General features: G+C 50.5%; 1 protein-coding gene across 14 annotated transcripts; it reads left to right on the top strand.

Moving 5' to 3' along the window:
* Positions 1 to 6,777: 6,777 nt before the first annotated feature.
* FANCE (FA complementation group E) lies at positions 6,778 to 21,426 on the top strand. Of its 14 annotated transcripts, none has more exons than XR_008526760.2 (10): positions 6,780 to 7,277; positions 10,227 to 10,830; positions 12,043 to 12,087; positions 12,403 to 12,471; positions 12,785 to 12,931; positions 13,816 to 13,939; positions 14,167 to 14,245; positions 15,031 to 15,097; positions 15,422 to 15,918; positions 17,160 to 17,285. XR_008526760.2 is itself a non-coding variant. In XM_009241784.4 (10 exons), exons 1-10 carry the CDS (start codon positions 7,030 to 7,032, stop codon positions 20,695 to 20,697), a joined length of 1,611 nt encoding a protein of 536 aa, XP_009240059.2. In that variant the 5' UTR covers positions 6,788 to 7,029; the 3' UTR covers positions 20,698 to 21,426. The 14 variants fall into 14 exon arrangements, 13 of the variants coding, with proteins under 13 accessions (XP_054414723.1, XP_054414721.1, XP_054414722.1 ...); XM_009241784.4 differs by lacking the exon at positions 15,422 to 15,918 and adding an exon at positions 20,596 to 21,426 and having other exon boundaries at positions 6,788 to 7,277; XM_002816792.6 differs by lacking the exon at positions 15,422 to 15,918 and adding an exon at positions 20,596 to 21,426 and having other exon boundaries at positions 6,790 to 7,277; positions 12,788 to 12,931.
* Positions 21,427 to 21,472: the final 46 nt, after the last annotated feature.

Consider the following 21,472-nt stretch of genomic DNA (forward strand, 5'->3'; position numbering starts at 1 on the left):
AACTCCTGGCCTCGTGATCTGCCTGCCTTGGCCTCCCAAAGTGCTGGGATTATAGTCTGTTTTTTTTGTTTTTGAGATGAAGTCTTCCTCTGTCGCCCAGGCTAGAGTGCAATGGCATGATCTCAGCTCACTGCAACCTCCGCCTCCTGGGTTCAGGAGATTCTCCTGCCTCAGCCTCCTGAGTAGCTGGGATTACAGGCACTCACCACCACACCTGGCTAATTTCTGTATTTTTGCTAGAGACGGTTTCGCCATGTTGGCCAGGCTGGTCTTGAACTCCTGACCTCAGGTGATCCGCCCGCGTCGGCCTCCCAAAGTGTTGAGATTACAGGTATGAGCCACCGAGCCTGGCCTATGTAAGAGACTTCTAATTCTGACTGGTCTCTAATCCACTTGGGGGCAGGACGTGGGTTACCACAGAGTCTCGCATGCAGGAAATGCTCAGTGGTTGCCTCAGGGGTGAGTGAATGGATGCAGTTTTCCCAACAGCTGCTGACAGGGATCATGGCCACTCCCAGGAGTCTCTGCCGAAGTTCCACTTTGTCCGAGAGCTCACGGCGCCACTTCAGAGCCTGGACCTCGAGGTGCAGCAGGTTGCGGGTGAGGGGTGGCAAAAGATGGCTTTCTGGCCCTCTGGGACACCCAGATCTGCTGGGGGAGGGCTTGGTAGCCCCTGAGGCTGAATGTGGGCATGCGAGTGGAGTGTCTGACCCTACCTGTGGCTGCCTGGGAAGCAGGACAGTCGGGATGTGGTGTGTGGCATCTGCATGGACAAAGTGTGGGACAAGCCAGAGGCCCAGCGGGTCTTCGGCATCCTGCCCAACTGCACCCACGCCCACTGTCTGGGCTGCCTGCGCACCTGGCGGAAGAACCGGCAGGACTTCCCGCTGGATGTCATCAAGTCAGTGTCATGGAGGTCCCAACAGGGAGGGAGGGAAACGCCCCAGTGAGGAGGCCGGCCTGGGGGCCTGTGACTATTCTCCCACATTCTACTCCACTGCGCAGGGCGTGTCCACAGTGCCGTGTCCATTCCAGCTACATCATCCCCCACAAGTTCTGGGTGAGCAAGGGGGCCCAGAAGGAGCAACTCATCAGGAACTTCAAGGCTCGGACCAGGTGAGGCTGCAGAGGGAATGAGACTCAGGGTTAGGGAAGTGGAGAAGGTAGCCCCTGATTCATTCTGGTTCAGCCATGGTTCCCAGCCAGTGAATCCCCAAAACCCTGAAGTTTAGAGTGACCAAAATGGCAGGTGAAGGCATGAACTATTTGCATGGTTTCAGAAAGCCCAGTTAATAAGGCCAGGCATGGTGACTCACACCTGTAATCTCAGCACTTTGGGAGGCCAAGGCGGGCAGATCACCTGAGGTCAGGAGTTCAAGACCAGCCTGGCCAACATGGTGAAACCCTGTCTCTACTAAAAATACAAAAATTAGCCAGACGTGGTGGCGGGTGCCTGTAATTCCAGCTACTCGGGGGGCTGAGACAGGAGAATCACTTGAACCCTGGAGGTGGAGGTTGCGGTGAGCTGAGATCATGCCACTGCACTCCAGCCTGGGCAACAACAGTGAAACTCTGTCTCAAAAAAAAAAAAAAAGAGCCCAATTAATAAACGGAGAATGGCTGAGATAGCAGAAGGAACACCAGGGCCAATTTTCTCTTCTAACCTGGCTCAGAATCAACTCAGAGCAACTCTGGTTCTCTCTGCACCATGAGAAGCCTTGCTTTGGCTTTTATTTCCAATTTGTCATAACGCAGGAAAGTAAACTGATATGAATACGTGTTATTTGCTTAGCCGCTCTTTGAAAACATGGGGTGGCTGAGAAGGGGGCTGAAAGACAGCCTTATTGGATAGGTCTGAATCTCTTGGGGAGGGTAAGCACTTATTCAAAATCTGGAATTAGCTGCAATTCCAAGTTCCTAATTCCACCTTCCCAAAGGGTTTACTACACTTGATCTATGCAAAGTGTATTTGGGTAAAGGGAGGGATAAAGAAGGAGGTCTTGTCTTCACCCAGGAGATAGTCAGACGTGTTCTGGAGACACCTGTGAACACTAATAGCTGCATCAACAAAATTACTGAAGGAAAAACTAACTCGAGTGAATCTTACAAAAGGGGAAGTATTTAAGCTGCGCATGGGAAGAACAGGGTTCCTCAGGAGGAGAAAAAAGAGGATGCCCCAGGCAGAGAGAGATGGAAGTGAGGAAATACAGCTGACCCTTGAACAACTTAGGGGTTAGGGGCACCAAACCCCATGCAGTCGAAAATCCATATATAATGTTGTTGCTGCTGTTGTTGTTGAGACAGAGCCTCGCTCTGTTGCCCAGGCTGGAGTGCAGTGGTGCAATCTCGGCTCACTGCAGCCTCAGTCTCCTGGCTCAAGCAATCCTCCCCAGTAGCTGGGACTATAGGCGCGCACCACCACGCCTGGCTAATTTTTGTATTTTATGTAGAGACAGAGTTTTGCCCTGTTTCCCAGGCTGGTCTGGAACTGCTGAGGTCAAGCAATCCACCTGCCTCAGCCTCCCAAAGTGCTGGGATGACAAGCGTGAGCCACCACACCTGGCCGTGTATAACTTTTGACTCCCCCAAAACTTAACTAATAACATGCTGCTGACCAGAACCCTTTCGGACAACATAAAGGCAATTAATACAGATTTTATATGTTATACGTATTATATAACATAATATGTATTCTTACAATAAAGTGAGCTAGAGAAAAGAAACATTAAAATCATAAAGGAGAAAATATATTTACTATTCATTACGAGGAAGCAGATTACCATAAAAGATTTGATCCTCATTGTCTTCACATTGAGTAGGAGGACGAAGAGGAGGGGATTGGTTTTGCTGTCTCCAGGATCTTGTCTGCGTATAAGCTGCCCCAGGCAGTTCAAGCCTGTGTTGTTCAACAGCAACTGTACTGGCAGCTGGGCCACCAGTTGGAAGTTTCCCAAGGGGAGCTCTCAGGCCTGGATGTGATAAGAGATGGTGTAGATGGAGGTTTATTGTGTGACAGGCTTTGTACATCGTAAACTGCATGAAGCAGGGACTCTTATTATCCTCATACTGTAGAAGAAGAAACTGAGGGGCTGGGCACGGTGGCTCACACCTGTAATCCCAGCACTTTGGGAGGCTGAGGAGGAGGAACTCTTGAGCCCAGGAGTTGAGACCAGCCTGGGCAACATGGTGAAACCCCATCTATACAAAAAATATAAAAATTAGCCAGGCATGATGGCATAAGCCTGTAGTCCCAGCTACTCAAGAGGCTGAGGCAGGAGGATCACCTGAGCCCCAGGAGGTCAAGGCTGCAGTGAGCCGTGATCATACCATTGCACGCCTGTAATCCCAGCACTTTGGGACGGCAAGGTGGGTGGATTATCTGAGGTCAGGAGTTTGAGACTAGTCTGAGCAACATGGTGAAAACCTGTCTCTACTAAAAATACAAAATTAGATGGGTGTGGTGGTGGGTGCCTGTAATCCCAGCTACTTGGGAGGCTGAGGCAGGAGAATCGCCTGAACTTGGGAGATGGAGGTTTCAGTGAGCCCAGATCATGCCACTGCACTCCAACCTGGGCAACAAAAGTGAAACTCCATCTCAAAAAAAAAAAAAAAATCTGGTATAGTGGTTCATACCTGTAATCCCAGCACTTTGAGAGGCTGAGGCGGTTGGATAACCTGAGGTCAGGAGTTCAAGACCAGCCTGGCCAATTTTGTGAAACCCCCACCTCTACTAAAAATATTAAAATTAGCCACATATGGTGGCATGCACCTGTAGTCCCAGCTACTCGGGAAGCTGAGACAGGAGAATTGCTTGAACCCAGGAGGTGGAGGTTGCAATGAGCCGAGATTGCGCCACTGCACTCCAGCCTGGGTGACAGAGCAAGACTCCATCACAAACAAAAAACCCAAAAAACAAACAAAAGAAACCAGAAAAATGAAAGGAGGTTCCCAGGGCCACTGCTATTGCTGGCTCAGAGACTGAGAATTACAGAAAGGGGCCCCTTAAGATACTTTACTGCCATCTGCTGGAAGATAGAATAAATGTAAAAGCTGCACTATGATGCTAGTGTTGTCCGCTTAGATGCGGGGCTTTGGTGCTGTGTACAACCTGCCCAACCTTATGTGTCAGCCTTGAGTGCCCCTTGTTCTTGGGGTAACAGGTTTTGAAGGCGATGGTCGTCGTCTTCTCTCTCATAGCCAGATCCGATGCCGGTTCTTCGTGCGAGGGAATGGCCGCTGCCCCTTCAAATCTGAGTGTATCTACCTGCACCAGCTCCCAGCTAAGGCTGGGACCTCCGGTCCTCCCTGGCCTGAGAGAGTGCAACTGGCCTCTGGGAGTGAGGTGGTAACTGCAGGGGTATGGGGAAGGGGAGGCTGCTGGTCATGGCTTATAATAAATGTTTGTGATAAATATGAAACCTATGGATGGTATCTATGATGCTAACATGGTGCCTACTTAGATGTGGCACCTTTGTGCTATGTACAATCTGCCCAACCTTATATGTGAGTCTTGAGTTCCTCGATTCCTGAGGCAACCGGTGTTGAAGTTGATGGGTTTTCACTGATTCTTCTCTCTACTCCCAGGTGCTGGGCCCAGCATTGTTCCTAAGGGGTGCTGAGCCAGAGGACAATGTGCTCTTCACAGATGGTGCCCTGGCCATGACCTTCTGGGGTTCAGAACTCCTGCAGGACCCCAACAGTTCTTACCATGGCCTTTTGTAACCAGGATCAACTTGAGGGAAATTGGGGTGAGGGGAAGGAGTTTCTAGGTGGTAGGTCTTTCCCTTTTTGAGTTTGGTGGGGGGGCAAAAGTAGCAAGCCCTCCACCCCCATGAACTGCAGCAGTGACACAGCTGGGGACATGGAGGAATGGGGGAGGGCTCCTGGAATGAGGAAGGTTCAAACCCTCTTGCCAGGGCCTTGGTTTTTAACTTTGCTCTTTTGTAGAATGACTCTGAAAGAAAACCAATAAAATGCACCTAAGTTATCATTGCTGGTGTCTGAAGAGTGGTCCGCTCATACTCCAGCCCCACTGCCAAGTGCAATAAGGATGCTTCTGCATTCAATCTGTTGCAATATTACCTGTCACTTAGCTTCTGGAAAACTTCACGGTGCATTTTTGCGTTATGAAAATAGTAATGACCTCATGAATCTTGTGAAAGGGACTCGGGGATCCACCAGGGTCCTTGAGCCATGTTGAGAACTTTTCCTCCCTGTTCCCTTTCAGGTGGCTAGAATACAGACCTTGGTGGGTGGGAGCCACAGCCACTCAGAGTAAAGCTGTAGGTGAGGATGCACAGGGCATTGCAGGCTTTTTAGCATTCTTGGCCCTGCCTGCTATTCATCAGGTCTCACTCCTCTAACAGCTTGTCATTTGAAGGCCCAAAACATCCCCTGTAAAGTTAGAGCTGCTTACCTGAAACAGAAGGTGTCTGGAAGAAACTTCTTTCTTGCTATTTTGGCATTTGCCAAGCAGCCATTATCTAAGAACTATCACTGGTCTTTCCCGACAGCTCCCTTGAAATCATTGTGGCTCAAATGGAGATCAGATCAAGCTCAAGATACTCCCTGGCTTTCCATACTATTCAGAGTGAAAGCCCAAGTCCTCTCTGTGGCCTCAGGCCTCTTAAGATCTGACCTGTTTCCCACTCTGATCTCAACTCCTATCACTGTCCAGCAAGTGCCCTCCGTTCTAGCCATGCTTTTGCCCCAGAGCCCCCCAGCCCTCCACAGGGAGGACAGAAATGGTCTCACAGACTTCTATCTGGCTTGCCAACCTCATCTTCACATTCATCTTGCCTGACCACCCTATTTAAAAGCACTTCGTGCTATGTGTTGGTGTTATGTTCTTTTTGAACACTTATCACAAATATTGTTTAATTAGTTTTCCGTCTCTCCCCAGTTGTGTGACAATGAGGGTCAGGATCTTTGTTTTGTTCCCAGTATCCCCAGTCCCTAGGTGCTCAGTAAACATTTCCTGAATGAATGGATGTGTGTGGCAGCAGAAGCTGGGACGGGAAATACAAGCTAGCCCCCAAAGCAAGGTTTAGGAGGCACTGTGGGGCTCTTCTCGCTTATTTCCTACCCTTTGCAGTGATCCCACCCTTGGCTGGAAGCCAAGTCCTCCAGCGGACTTCCTTAAACTGAACCCTAGGAAGTGGAGCCACACCTGGCCCCCTATAAACGACCCAGAGCAAGGTTACTGCTTGGTCTTTGGGAGGAAGTTCAGAAGAAAGTCTTTGGCCATATTGATGGTGTTAGGTTTTACTGTGACCATGTCATTCTCAGGGATGTTTGTATATCAAATACTATTTCTGGAGAGGACTGAAACCCAAATGATAGCACTTTTTGGCCTGTGGAAGAGATGAAGCTAAGTGGGGTGGTAAATTGTGGTCAAATTCTATGGTGAAATCCACGACAAGCAACATGCCGTCAGCTTAAATACAGCGCGGGTCCTCCAGCACAACAAAACCCCTGACATCCACTCCATTCCACTACTTTGGGGGGAGTGATGAAGAAAGGGAGAGGGTTGGGGTCGTCAGCGGCGGATCCGCTCCTCCATCAAGCCCCGCCCCGCCCCGCCCCGCCCCGCCCCGCCCCGCCCCGCCCCGCCCCAGGCTCCCTGGCCCGACACCGCCCACAAACTAACCACTAGTTTTGGCCACGCCCCCTCCCATGGGCACGCCCCCTCCCGTGGGCACGCCCCAGGCCTTGGCCCCGCCCACCTACTCCGGCTGGAGTTGTGCCCGGCCCTGCCCCTTGCGACCTGCCCTCGCGCCGGCCTCACGTTCAGGCTCCGCCCCCGGCCGCGCCTCCCTCCTTCCCTTTCCGACAGCGCGGGAACGGCTGTAGCTCCGGGCAGCCGGGCTTCTCCGGTCTCCCAACGCCGAGGAGAGCTTGTAACAGGCGCTGGAGCTGGCCTGCCGCCGCCGCCGCGTCAGGGACGGCGCTGGAGTCCTCCGTTCCCCTCAGCCCCTGAGCTGAGGCCCCACACCAGAGTAGGGGGCGTCGCGGCACCCGTGCCCCGGCATGGCGACACCGGACGCGGGGCTCCCTGGGGCTGAGGGCGTGGAGCCGGCGCCCTGGGCGCAGCTGGAGGCCCCCGCCCGCCTCCTGCTGCAGGCGCTGCAGGCGGGGCCTGAGGGGGCGCGGCGCGGCCTGGGGGTGCTCCGGACGCTGGGCAGCCGCGGCTGGGAGCCCTTCGACTGGGGTCGCTTGCTCGAGGCCCTGTGCCGGGAGGAGCCGGTCGTGCAGGGGCCTGACGGCCGTCTGGAGCTGTAAGTCCTCGCCCGCGGCCCCTCAGCAGGTACGGGAGGCGGGGGGCTGTCGGGGGACCGACGCACAGAGAGGTGAAATAAGCCCCTTCAGCGACGGCCTGCCGCGCACCCTATGAGCAGGGGCACCCTTCACTGAGCACTTGCTGTGTGCGGGACATCGAGGATCCGGGAACTCGAGGCACACGCCTTCTGTTCGCTATAAAGTATAGTGATGATAAATGAAGGCAAATCCCTTTTGATCGCGTACTTCCATCTCTAAAAAACTGGACTCGTATGTCCAGTGTAAGTATACTTATGTATAAAGTGTACACGTGTTAAAATACGTACATTTTAAAGTACAAAAATAGATATTTAAAACGTGATGGTGGAATACATATCCGCTATCCTGGTGGCTGTATGCTCTGCTTTTCAAAGCATAACGTTCACTTTAAGGCAAGATTGCTTTCCCTAAGAATGGTAACTGTGAATCCATATTTTAGTGTTCTTGATAATTTCTGGCTCTTGGATGACATTGAACTTTTTTTTTAACCTCTCTGTGGCTGACGAAGAATTCCTACTAGGAGCAGAGGTGTCGGCCCTGCCATTTTATTTGTTTGTGTTTCTGTTATTGATATTATCTCCAATTTTTTGGCAGGCATTCTTTTAAGCCACTTGCTCATTTGTGAGGACAACTTTTGTTTGAAAAAAAAAGAGTACAGTATCTACAAATACACTTAACTAGCAAAGTTAACTAAAACACACAGAAAAATGAGTGGGTGAGGTGCCATGTTCAGCTCCTAGTGGGGCCAGCCTTCCACTCCTCTTGGATACCCCTTCCCCATAATTTATGCTGGAAACCATCCAGATGCTAAATATCTCTAATGCTTAATTTCTTATGTTTTAGATAAATAGGGGAAAATGGGAGTTCCAATATTTTCTTCCTACACTCCACTTTGAATTTCTTTCAGGAGATGGGTCAGGAGAACTTGTCTGAATCCCCAAATTGGAAGTTATAGAAATGTTTGCCCAGCTATCTGGCTTATTCTGGATAGAGTAAGGAGAGGGCAGGGGCCTTAACCTGGGGCCCCTGGATAGAAGAGTATTTCAGCACAATTGATTTCCTTTATAATCCTAGATATTTTATCAAATGCATTTAACACTCATTCTGATCACAGGTCTCTGGCACTAAAAAAGGTTAAAATCTCCTGGAGTAGGGTCTTCCCTAGCTCTCTACCCCCAAATATCCTCCCCGCCACAAATTAGCCATCTTTTAAACTTAGGTTTTTTTTGTTTGCTTGTTTTGTTTTTTTTTGACGGAATCTTGCTCTGTTGCCCAGGCTGGAGTGCAGTGGCGCGATCTTGGCTCACTACAACCTCCGCCTCCAGAAGAAGCAATTCTTCTGCCCCAGCCTCCTGAGTAGCTGGGACTACAGGCGTGTGCCAGCACGCCCAGCTAATTTTTGTATTTTTAGCAGAGAGAGAGTTTCACCATATTGGCCGGGCTGGTCTGGAACTCCTGATCTACCCACCTCGTGATCCACCCACCTTGGCCTCCCAAAGTGCTGGGATTACAGGCATGAGCCACTGTGCCCGGCCCATCTTTTAAACTTTGACTCTAGTTTTTCTCTCTCACGTAGTGTCTATATTCCACAAAGAAATAGTTGTCTTTTTTTTTCTGCCTCACATCCCAAGTGCCTCTGTGTTGACAAACGGCCCTGCAAAATTATGCATAGGGAGGAGTAGAGACGTGAGGGGTGGTGGGCTAGATGCTGCCATGACTTGCCACACCAAGCCTCAGGTCATGTAGGATCTGGGTTTGTGCCTCAGCAGAATTACAGATGGTTACATTGCATCATGGGCCTTTGGAGTTCTGGGGAATAGTGTTAAATCTATTTTAAGAAAAGCTGGGTGCTTGCAGGAGAGAGCATTGGTTCTGCTTAAACCCCTGGGGCTCCAAAACAAAAGATCCTCATCCCCCATCTTTCCCCTTTGGCTCTGTGAATACTGTTTGGAATCTGTAAAGTGATTCCTTCTGTTTCATCTCTGGGAAGCCTTCTGTGTCCACAGCAGCTCTTGCTGATCTCAGAGCACTTAGAGAGTTAATTCATTCAATAAATGCACAACAAGTGCCTGCTCTGGGCTGGTGCTGTGCTGAGTCCTAGGACACAGAGGAAGGAAACACTATCTTCATCTTTTAGGAACTCACAATTTGGTGAAAGGAACACAAGAGCTGGACAGATGACTGACCCCGAGAGTTCCAGGGGATTGCCGAGGGCAGCCATAGGGCTGCAAGACTAAGCACTGCACAGCATCCTCGAGTATTATTTTTACCTAAAATTTGGGAAAGAACTTTTTTCTTCTTTTGTGTAAAACAAGCATGGATCTATTATAGAGTAGGTTCCAATATGAATTTTGAGCTGAAACAGATGACAGAGGCCAAAGAATAGGGCCTGTCGTATGATAGATACTCAATGAACACTTGAACAGTTCTCATCTCTCATGTTGTCCCTGTCTCCATCCACTGACTCTTTTTTTTTTCCTTTTTTTGAGATAGTGTCTCACACTGTTGCCCAGGCTGGAGTGCAGTGGCATGATCTCGGCTCACTGCAACCTCTGACTCCCAGGTTCAAGCGATTCTCCTGCCTCAGCCTCACCAGTAGCTGGAACTACAGGCGCATGCCACCATGCCCGTCTAATTTTTGTATTTTTTTTAGTAGAGAAGGAGTTTCACCATGTTGGCCATGCAGGTCTCGAACTCTTAAGCTCAAGTGATCTGCCCACTTCAGCCTCCCAGAATGCTATAATTACAGGTGTGAGTCACCACACCTGGCCAACATCCACTGACTCTTGCAGATACTGCGTGCCAGCCCCCATCTGTCCACCGCCATCTAGCCCCCAGCTCTGCCCAGTCTGCCTTGTGTTCCTTTCAGCCAGACACTCTTAACTGCTTGCTCTCTCTCTGCTACCCAGGAAACCACTGTTGCTGCGATTGCCTCGGATATGCCAGAGGAACCTGATGTCCCTGCTGATGGCCGTTCGGCCATCACTGCCAGAAAGTGGGCTCCTCTCTGTGCTGCAGATTGCCCAGCAGGACCTAGCCCCTGACCCCGATGCCTGGCTCCGTGCCCTGGGGGAATTGCTGCGAAGGGATCTGGGGGTGGGGACCTCCATGGAGGGAGCTTCTCCACTGTCTGAAAAATGCCAGAGACAGCTCCAAAGTCTGTGTAGGGGGCTGGGCCTGGGGGGCAGGAGGTTGAAATCCCCCCAGGCTCCAGACCCTGAAGAAGAGGAGAACAGGGACTCCCAGCAGCCTGGGAAACGCAGAAAGGACTCAGAGGAAGAGACTGCCAGTCCTGAGGGGAAGAGGGTCCCCAAAAGATTCCGGTGTTGGGAAGAGGAAGATCATGAGAAGGAGAGACCCGAACATAAGTCACTGGAATCCCTGGCAGGTGGAGGAAGTACATCTCCTATTAAGGACCAGCCTGTCATGGGAGCTAAGACTGGCGAGGACGGTTCGAGTCTGGAGGATGCTAAAGGTCTAGCTGAGAGTTTGGAGTTGCCCAAAGCTATCCAGGTATTTTGGTAGGGAGACTGAGTTTAGAGTGATCTTTCAGCAGTGGTGGCTTTATCCATGGGGAAGGCTGCTTGGGACACTTTTTCCCAGTGGAGTTGACTGTAGTTCCTGGAGGAAGAAGGAGGAAGGTAGGGTTGAGGGAATGTAGCCTCCACTCCACAGACTCTTTTTTTTTTTTTTTTTTTTGAGATGGAGTTTTGCTCTTGTTGCCCAGGCTGGAGTTCAATGGTACGATCTCAGCTCACCGCAACCTCTGCCTCCCAGGTTCAAGCGATTCTCCTGCCTCAGCTTCCTGAGTAGCTGGGATTATAGGCATGCGCCACCATGCCCAGCTAATTTTGTATTTTTAGTAGAGATGGGGTTTCTCCATGTTGGTCAGGCTGGTCTTGAACTCCTGACCTCAGGTGATCCGCCCACCTTGGCCTCCCAAAGTGTTGGGATAACAGGTGTGAGCCACCACGCCCAGCCACTCCACAGAGTCTTAAGGAGCAGTAGGGAAGGGAGCTATTGGAGGTGGGAAACGTGTCCTAATGATATATAATGTGGGGTTAAAGGGTGCCAGGCAAGGGAGAGGCTCTGGAGCCACCCCTGCTACCCTGTCATATGTGGGTGGGAAGAATCATGACAGCATCCAGTCTGCCCCTGCCTTCTAGTCTGAGGCCTGGGTCTACCCCCATTTGGGTTGGATGCAGAAGACAATTCTAGACAGCTAGGTTTCACGTGGACCTTGTCTAGTTTGGGTTCTTAGGCACTTTTCAAGATAGAGACTTCATGTTCTTGACTTTTTTTTTTTTTTCCTCGAGACAGGGTCCCTCTCTTCTCCCCCAGGCTGGGGTGAAGGGGCATGAATAGAACTCACTACAGCCTCAACCTCCTGGGCTCTAGTGATCCTCCTGCCTCAGCCTCCCAAGTAGCTGGGATTACAGGCATGCACCATCATGCCTGGCTAATTTTTTATATTTATTTTTGTAGAGATGGGGTCTCAACTAGTTGTGCAGGCTATCTTGGACTCCTGGGCTCAAGTGATTCTCCCGCCTCAGCCTCCCAAAGTGCTGGTGTGAGCCACCACACCTGGCCTCTTGACTTTCTTGAATCATCTTTGCTGGCTAGCTCCCACTGACCTAGGGCCTTTTCAGTAGGGGGAGCTGGAACCGGGCTTGGGGTCATGCTGCAGGGGGAGGGACGTAGCAGTGACTGGGCTCTCTTCCACAGGGCCAGCTTCCCAGGCTGCAGCAGCTGCTGAAGACCTTGGAGGAGGTGACTGGCCCCACAGTGCTCACCATAGCCTTTCTTCCACCTTCTACCCAGGCCCCAACTATGCCCAGGGAAGGCCCAGTGCAGTGATATACAAGCTGGCTGGGGGAGGGGGACTAGAGTAAAGGTCTGAGGACAGTCTCTGAAGGAGCTTTTCTTGAACCAAGTGTAGACTTACCATCTAACCCCAGGTAACTTCCTCTTCTCTGGTAGCGCCTTCCAGGATCTCAGGCCACTCCTTCTGCCACCAGAAGGGGTGGCTTCAGTGACTTGTCACTGAGGGCTCTGCCAGCCCTAACATGAGATTTGTCTCCCCAGGGGTTAGAGGGATTGGAGGATGCCCCCCCAGTTGAGCTACAGCTTCTTCACGAATGTAGTCCCAGCCAGGTAAGTCCAGATAGACTGCCTGGCTCTGAGGTTACATTCTCTCCCTTATCTTTTTCTATTTAAGTTTATGTTTTCCTACCTCATGTGGGAAATGTGGGAGGGGATTTTGTTGTTTTCTCTCTCAGCGATAGGGGTCACCCTGTGTAGTATCTTTTAGCCCTTGGTTCCTTCCCCTAGGGCAGCTCTCCCAGACTTTCTTTGCCCTGGAGTATCTTTGCCCTGCTCGGTCTGCTGTCCAGTTGCTTGAGACAGCCTAGCAGAGGCAGAGTGCATGTCCTGGTATCCTCTCTCCCCCCGTGCCCCACTCTGTAAGCAGATGGACTTGCTGTGTGCCCAGCTGCAGCTCCCCCAGCTCTCAGACCTCGGTGTCCTGCAGCTCTGCACCTGGCTGCTGACCCTTTCACCTGATCTCAGCCTCAGCAATGCTACCGTGCTGACCAGAAGCCTCTTTCTTGGACGGGTAGGTGTATTGGGAGGTACTCAGAGTGCCAAGGACAATGGGGAAGAGCAACTGGGCCCTCAGAAGGGTGGTACTTGAGAGAGGGTTTTCCCAGCCTTGTAGACATCTGGGCTGTTTGGGCAGCCTGGGGCAGGGAAAGGATGCCTGCTTAACTGGCAGGGCATGGACCCCCAGGCCATCTACCCACATGGCATCTAACTTTTTTTTTTTTTTTTGAGAGAGAGTGTCTCACTCTGTTGCCTAGGCTGGAGTGCAGCAGTGGCACGATCTCCTGCCTCAGTCTCCTGAGCAGCTGGGATCACAGGTGCCTTCCACCATGCCTGGCTAATTTTTGTATTTTTATTTATTGATTTATTTAGAGATGGAGTCTTGCTCTGTCACTCAAGCTGGAGTGCAGTGGCGCAATCTCGGCTCACTGCGACCTCTGCCTCTGGGGTTCAAGCGATTCTCCTGCCTCAGCCTCCTGAGTAGCTGGGACTATAGGCACCCAGCGCCACACCTGGCTAATTTTTGTATTTTTAGTAGAGACTGGGTTTCGCCATGTTGCCCAGGCTGGTCTCGAACTCCTGGCCTCAAGTGATCCGGCTGTCTCAGCCTCCCAAAGTGCTGGGATTACAGGTGTAAGCCACCATGCCCAGCCGGCATCTAACTTCTCTTTGGGCACCAGAACCCTTCTAGAAGCTGATCAAGGGACTTTCAGGGATTTGGGAACTGAGCAAGAGAGGTATGTATCTTTTCCAATGGGTGGGTCCATGTGAGTTCTAAATAAAAGAACTTGTTTTTTTTTCCTTTGTAACATGTATCATCATCTGAAATGTGTGTTTGATAAATGCTGTTGAAATGAAGAAGAAAATAATTAATTTTTTCCTCCCTATTGGCTGTAGATCCTCTCCTTGACTTCCTCAGCCTCCCGCCTGCTTACAACTGCCCTGACCTCCTTCTGTGCCAAATATACATACCCTGTCTGCAGCGCCCTCCTTGACCCTGTGCTCCAGGCCCCAGGCACAGGTAATTCTGGAACCAGTCCCAGGCCCAGTAGCTCTGCCCTCAGTGTTCTCAGCACCCTTCACCCCAGAGTGGCCCTGGCAGGAGTTGGGTATTCAGTGATTAACGATGCCTGCTGCTTCCCTGACAATGCCCCTGTAACAGGCTGGGCATTCTGTTACCGCCTCCCTGCTTTCTGCCGTCTTCTGCCATTTCCCCCCAGACTTCCCCTTCTGCTTTCCTCTACCCAGGTCCTGCTCAAACAGAGTTACTGTGTTGCCTTGTGAAGGCGAAGTCCCTGGAGCCAGATGCACAGGTTCTAATATTGGGGTGAGTGTGCAGGCCTCCATGCTGTCCCCACTTCCACCTGTTCCCCCAGGCTAGAGTGACATCACATGTGTTGGGCCCTGCAGGGAAGGCTCACCTTCTCTAGGAAACCTTATGTGTATCATCTCACTCCATCCTCTTCCTCCTTTACGAGTCCTCTTTGCCTTTGGTTCCAGGATGCACTTTGTACTCCTAGTTATTTTTTAGGGGACCCTTGTGTCTCACTACCAAATACTTTGTTGTCAGCTCCTGGGGCTCTTGAGGTTGTGACCTTCCTGGCAGTTGTATGAGCTCTGCAACAGTGGCTGCTGGGGCTGGTGCCAACATCAAGAGGGCTCTTGACTACCCCTTTTTTTTGGGGGGGGAGGTGGGGACGGAGTCTCGCCCTGTCGCCCAGGCTGGAGTGCATTGGCGCAGTCTTGGCTCACTGCAGCCTCTGCCTCCCAGGTTCATGCAATTCTCCTGTCTCAGCCTCCTGAGTAGTTGGGATTACAGGACCCACCACCAAGCCTGGCTAATTTTATGTATTTTTAGTAGAGACGGGATTTCACCATGTTGGCCAGGCTGGTCTTGAATTCCTGACCTCAGGTGATCCACCTGCCTCAGCCTCCCAAAGTGCTGGGATTACAGGTGTGAGCCACTGTGCCCCACCCCTGACTACCCGTTTGTTGGCTGGGGATCTTGGCTGTCCCCAGGGCCTTGCGCTGCTGTGGGAGTTGGAGCAGCAGATAGATACTCAGGCTTGGGTGGGAGGCCAGGCATTTTTTACTAGGGCCTCTGCTTTGCAGACAGATCTTGGAACTGCCCTGGAAGGAGGAAACTTTCTTGGTGTTGCAGTCACTCCTAGAGCGGCAGGTGAGCAGGCTGCCCTGGGGAAGAGTGGACAAAGAAGTGCTGCAGTCCTTGGAAGCACATGGGGTTCTTGGGTTTCTCAGTCCTTCAGTGCATGGAGGGTCAAGCAGGACAGCTGCCCTACAGCAGCTGCCTGAGACAGTGGGAGAGCCCTGGGGCATGCAAAGCTGGTAGCAGAGAGCTGAGCAGATGGTCACTTCAGCTCTACCTCTTACCAGCTGAGGGGGCCTTGGGGGTGGGATTTTTGATGTGTGTGTGTAAATTTAATTTTATTTTTGAATAGGTAATAGATTCGTATGTTCACAAATTTTTTTTTTTTCTTTTTAGATAGAGTCTGGCTTTGTTGCCCAGGCTGAAGTGCAGTGGCACAATCTTGGCTCACTGCAACCTCTGCCTACTGGATTCAAGCAATTCTTGTGCCTCAGCCACCCAAATAACTGGGATTACAGGCGTGCGCCACCACGCCGGCTAATTTTTGTATTTTTAGTAGAGACAGGGTTTCACCATGACTTGAGGCCAGAACTTCTGGGCTCAAGTGATCTGCCCTCCTTGACCTCCCAAAAGGCTGGGATTATAAGCATAAGCCACCACGCCCAGCCCATATGTTCACAATTTTAAAAGCTCAAAAGGATAAGGATACAGTGAAAAATATTCCCCTTACTTCCCTAACCATCCAGATTTCTCTCCTTAGGGCTAACCAGTATTACCAGTTTCAGGGGAACCCCCCCCCAGCCCCAGAGATACCATCTATATGAGGAAACATGTCTACACTTACTTTCCCTCCTACTTTTTTGGAAATTGCAACACACCAAACTCAGTGCCCTGTAGGTTGCTTTTTTTACTTCACAGTATATTTTGGTGATTTTTTTCATATCAGTATCTAAAATTCTGCCTCATTTGTTTATATCTTAGATAACTGACCTAACTTTTTTTTTTTTTTTTTGAGACGGAGTCTCGCTCTGTCACCCAGGCTGGAGTGCAGTGGTGCGATCTCAGCTCACTGCAAGCTCTCCGCCTCCTGGGTTCACGCCATTCTCCTGCCTCAGCCTCCCGAGTAGCTGGGACTACAGGCGCCCACCACCATGCCCGGCTAATTTTTTGTATTTTTAGTAGAGATGGGGTTTCACCATGTTAGCCAGGATGGTCTCTATCTCCTGACCTCGTGATCCACCAGCCTCGGCCTTCCAAAGTGCTGGGATTACAGCCGTGAGCCACCGTGCCCAGCCCTGACCTAACTTCTTTATGCCTGTAGTTTCCTCATCTACAAAAGGGGAGATATTATATTAATAGCACCTACCATATAAGACTGGAGTGAGGTTTAAATGAGATAATTGGTGTAAAGTAGTCAGAATGGTACCTGATGCACAGTGTTTATTAAATTATTATTATTTTTTTTTTTTTGAGACGGAGTCTCACTCTATCACCCAGGCTGGAGTGCAGTGGCATAATCTCGGCTCACTGCAACCTCCACCTCCTGGGTTCAAGTGATTCTCCAACCTCAGCCCCCTGAGTAGCTGGGATTACAGGCACGCACCACCATGCCCAGCTAATTTTTGTATTTTTAATAGAGACGGGATTTCACCATGTTGGCCAGGCTGGTCTCGAACTCCTGACCTCAGGCGATCTGCCCGCCTTGGCCTCTCAAAGTGCTGGGATTACAGGCATGAGCCACCGTGCCTAGCCTAAATTATTATTATGAAGAGCCAGGTGATTAAGGTGGCAGTGTCTCTTGGGCCCTGGCTCCTTTATATCTTTAACCACTGAACCAGATGAGGGATCCTTGGCTTCCCCTTGGTCCTAATCTGAGCCTTTGCAATGGTAGCCACCGTTTTCTGAGACCTGTGTGTCTTATATGCATTATCTCATTTAATCCTTTTCACAGTCTTCCATTAGATATGCTGAGCCTCATTTTATAGATATGGAAATGGAGGTTTAGGTTGGTTAAGTGACCTGCCCAGGGTCACCTAGCTAGGAAGTGGTGGAGTTGGGAATTGAATCCAGGACTGGCTGAATGAAGAGCCCAAGCCTTTCTTGTGATTACTGCTCCATCTCCCAATGTGTGCAGGTGGACATGACCCCTGAGAAGTTCAGTGTCTTCATGGAGAAGCTCTGTAAAAAGGGGCTGGCAGCCACCACCTCCATGGCCTATGCCAAGCTCATGCTGACAGTGATGACCAAGTATCAGGCTAACGTGAGTATTGATAGGGGCTTGGGGCTGGTCCTGCTGGCAGGGCTGCCCTAGGCCTGCCACAAGGGTGTATGAATATGTATGTCAGGGATAAAACCCTGAGTGCTGGCCAGGCACGGTGGCTCACGCCTGTAATCTCAGCACTTTGGGAGGCCGAGGCAGGCGGATCATGAGGTCGGGAGTTCAAGACCAGCCTGGCCAACATGGTAAAACCTCATCTCTACTAAAAATACAAAAATTAACTAGGTGTGGTGGTGCACGCCTATGATCCTAGCTACAACGGAGGCTGAGGCAGGAGCATTGCTTGAAGCTGGGAGGTGGAGGTTGCGGTGAGCCGAGATCGTGCTACTGCATTCTAGCCTGGGCAGTATAGTGAAACTCCATCTCAAACAAAAACAAAAACAAAAAACAAACCCTGAGTGCTAGCCAGAGAAACAAGTTCAAGCCCAGGACTGGGGAATGAGACTGCTTAGGAGTTCATTCATCCAGCCAACACTTCTTTAGGCCAGATGCTGTGTGGGGCACTGGGAAATCAACAGCGACCATCATGCAATCCCTGCCCTTGAGTTGACCCCGTCACCTAACCCCAGGCTAGTGAGAGGGGAGAAATAAAATAAACAGATAACAGATATTAGAAGTAAGATCTGGTAGGAGCCAGGTGAGAGGTGTGCAAAGGGCATTTGGTGGCAAAAGAAGAGGAGCAAGTGAGCTTTGTGGTTGGGAATTGGGACGGGCTTCCTGACTTTTTTTTTTTTTTTTTTTTTTTGAGTCGGAGTCGCGCACTGTTGCCCAGGCTGGAATGCAATGGCATGATCTTGGCTCACTGCAACCTCTGCCTCCTAGGTTCAAGCGATTCTCCTGCCTCCGCCTCCCAAGTAGCTGGGATTACCCGCCACCACTCCTGGCTAATTTTTTGTATTTTTAGTAGAAATGGGGTTTCACTATGTTGGCCAGGCTGGTCTTGAACTCCTGACCTCGTGATCCACCCGCCTCAGCCTCCAAAAGTGCTGGGATTACAGGCGTGAGCTGTCGTGCCCAGACTTACTGACTCTTAAAAGGTGAATGGTAGTCAAGAGCCAGAGATGAGAGGAAGGGCATTTCAGGAAAAATATACAGTGTGAGCAGTGAGTGTCTGAGGGGATCTGCAAGTAGTTCATTGTGGACGGAGCCTAAAAATGTGAGAATGGATGGTGGTGGGGGATAAGATTAGAGAGCTAAAGTACTAAGAGCTAATATTTCTATAGTCCCTGCCATGTCTCAGTCATGGTTCTTTTATTAAATTTAATTTTTCAAAAATAGAGACAGGGTCTTTTTTTTTTTTTTGAGACAGAGTCTTACTCTGTTGCCCAGGCTAGAGTGCAGTGGCGCATCTCGGCTCACTGCAAGCTCCGCCTCCCAGGTTCATGCCATTCTCCTGCCTCAGCCTCCCAAATAACTGGGACTACAGGCGCCTGCCACCACACCCGGCTAATTTTTTATATTTTTAGTAGAGATGGGGTTTCACCGTGTTAGCCAGGATGGTCTCGATCTCCTGACCTTGTGATCCGTCCGCCTCAGCCTCCCAAAGTGCTGGGATTACAGGTGTGAGCCACTGTGCCCGGCCGAGACAGGGTCTTCTTATGTTGCCCAGGCTGGCCTCAAATTCCTAGGCTCAAGCAATCCTCCCATCTTGGCCTCCCAAAGTGCTGGGATTACAGGCTTCAGCCACCACACCCAGCCTCAGGCATGGCTCTAAGCCCTTTACATATATGAACTTGCTAGTTTATTCCATGTGTCAGCCCTATGAGAGATATTCTTTTTTTTTTTTATTTTTTATTTTTTGAGACGGAGTCTCGCTCTGTCGCCCAGGCTGGAGTGCAGTGGCACGATCTCGGCTCACTGCAAGCTCCACCTCCCAGGTTCACGCCATTCTCCTGCCTCAGCCTCCCGAGTAGCTGGGACTACAGGCGCCTGCCAGCACGCACGGCTAATTTTTTTTGTATTTTTAGTAGAGACGGGGTTTCACTGTGTTAGCCAGGATGGTCTCGATCTCCTGACCTTGTGATCCACCCTCCTCAGCCTCCCAAAGTGCTGGGATTACAGGCGTGAGCCACCGCGCCCGGCCTGAGAGATATTCTTATTATTCCGTTTCATAGATCAGAAAATTGAGACTCACACAGGTTAAAGTAACTTGCCCAAGGTCACACTGCCAGGACTAGTAGCATTTTTTCTGTAGGTCATGGTGAGGAGCTGTATGTATGTACGTATCTATGTATGTTTTGAGAGACAGAGTCTTGGTCTGTTGCCCAGGCTGGAGTGCAGTGGCATGATCTTGGCTCACTGCAACCTCCGCCTCCTGGGTTCAAGTGATTCCCCTGCCTCAGCTTCCCAAGTAGCTGGGACTACAGGTGTGCACCACCACGCCCAGCTAGTTTTTGTATTTTTTACTAGAGATGGGGTTTCACAATATGTTGGCCAGGCTGGTCTCCAATGCCTGACCTCACATGATCCACCTGCCTCAGCCTCCCAAAGTGCTGGGATTACAGGCATGAACCATGGTGCCCAGCCAGGAGCTTTATTTTTAACTTTATCTTGAAAGTCAGGTATTCTGGGCTATCACCTTTGTACCTTTATGTGGGGGGTGTTACAGGCCCATTTGATGATTTGATGTAGACCCTCCCAGAAAGATGGAAGTATGAACATGCTTCTGTTGCACAGTTTCAGGGAGCTCCTGAATCCTCTGGAGATCCGAGCAGAAGGACCTCCAATGTGAGGCATCAGGAGTCATTCAAGGGCCTTCAACCTGGGAGTAACTTGGTCAGATCTGTACTATTAAGAAGCATCTGGCTTCTGTGAGGAGTGGGATTGGAGGGTGAAGATACAGGGCCTGAGACCTGTCAGGAGGTTGTAGCAACAGGGCAGAAAGAGAAAGTGTGGCCCAAAAGGAAGGTGGCTGTCACAGTAGAGTGTCTGGGAACCTCAGTTTTCTCCTCTGTAAAATGGGTCTTGAGGATTATATACAGCAATGCATATATATGATGTATGTGTATGTTTGTATATGGATTGATGCATATAAAGTGCTGCCACATAGTAAACACACAATGATTGTCAACTATTACTAATGTGGCCGGCTTAGTAAGTTGTGCAGCTAGTATTTGGCTCCAGGTCTACCTCGTTAACCATGGTGAAATAATAAGATTAGATTGCTCAGGAGTCTCCTCCTCTTTCCATCCTCCTGGCCTCCTCTCTCCTTCCTCAATAGAGCCCCTGGGGTAGTGGGGAGACGGGAGGGATCAGTTGCTGGAGTCCTGACATGATTTTTCCTTCTCCCCAGATCACTGAGACCCAGAGGCTGGGCCTGGCTATGGCCCTAGAACATAACACCACCTTCCTGAGGAAGTCCCTGAAGGCCGCCTTGAAACATTTGGGCCCCTGACCATCCACCAAGGGACCACCCTCTTGGTGCTCCATCACCAGCTTCCTGAAGGGCATTTCTTTCTTCACCACCTTGTCTTGAGCTCTAGCTTGAGGATAAAGGCTGAGCCTGGCCATCCCAGATTGCAACTGCCTCCCTGTTACAGGCTGCATAAGGCATATTGGCTTCCCAACCAGCAGGGAGGCTCCTGGGCTAAGGGAGCTCAGCTATATTTTCTTTTTCATTTATTTTGTTTTTGAGAGAAGGTATTGCTCTGTCATCCAGGCTGGAGTGCAACCTCTGCCTCCCAGGCTCGATCCTCCCATGTCAGCCTCCCAAGTAGCTGGGACTACATGCACATGACACTATGCCCAGCTAATTTTTTTATTTTGTAGATAATATGCTGGTCAGGGCTGGTCTTGAACTCCTGAGCTCAAGTGATCTTCCCGCCTTGGCACCCAAAGTGTTGAGATTTACAGGTGTGAGCCACCACACCAGGCCAGAGCTATATTTCCAAAGGCTGCTGGCCCCAGGCACGCTCCTCATCAATTCTCAGGCTGCAGGGACAAACTTTCCGATAGGGCTCAGTAGGATCAAGCCGACCCAGAGTGGACATGGGATGCTCCAGGAGGTCTGGGGTACCAGTGGGCTCAGATGAAGCTCTTGTGCTCATGTATGTTATGACCTGTGTTTTTGTTTCTGACTTGAATAATTTATCAATGGTGTTGAATAAAAGCAAGTTCAATAATGTCTTTTTCTTTTCTTTTTTTTCTTTTTTTTAATGAGACAGAGTTTC

Source organism: Pongo abelii, chromosome 5 (assembly GCF_028885655.2).
Source record: "Pongo abelii isolate AG06213 chromosome 5, NHGRI_mPonAbe1-v2.0_pri, whole genome shotgun sequence".
NCBI classification, from domain to species: Eukaryota; Metazoa; Chordata; class Mammalia; order Primates; family Hominidae; genus Pongo; species Pongo abelii.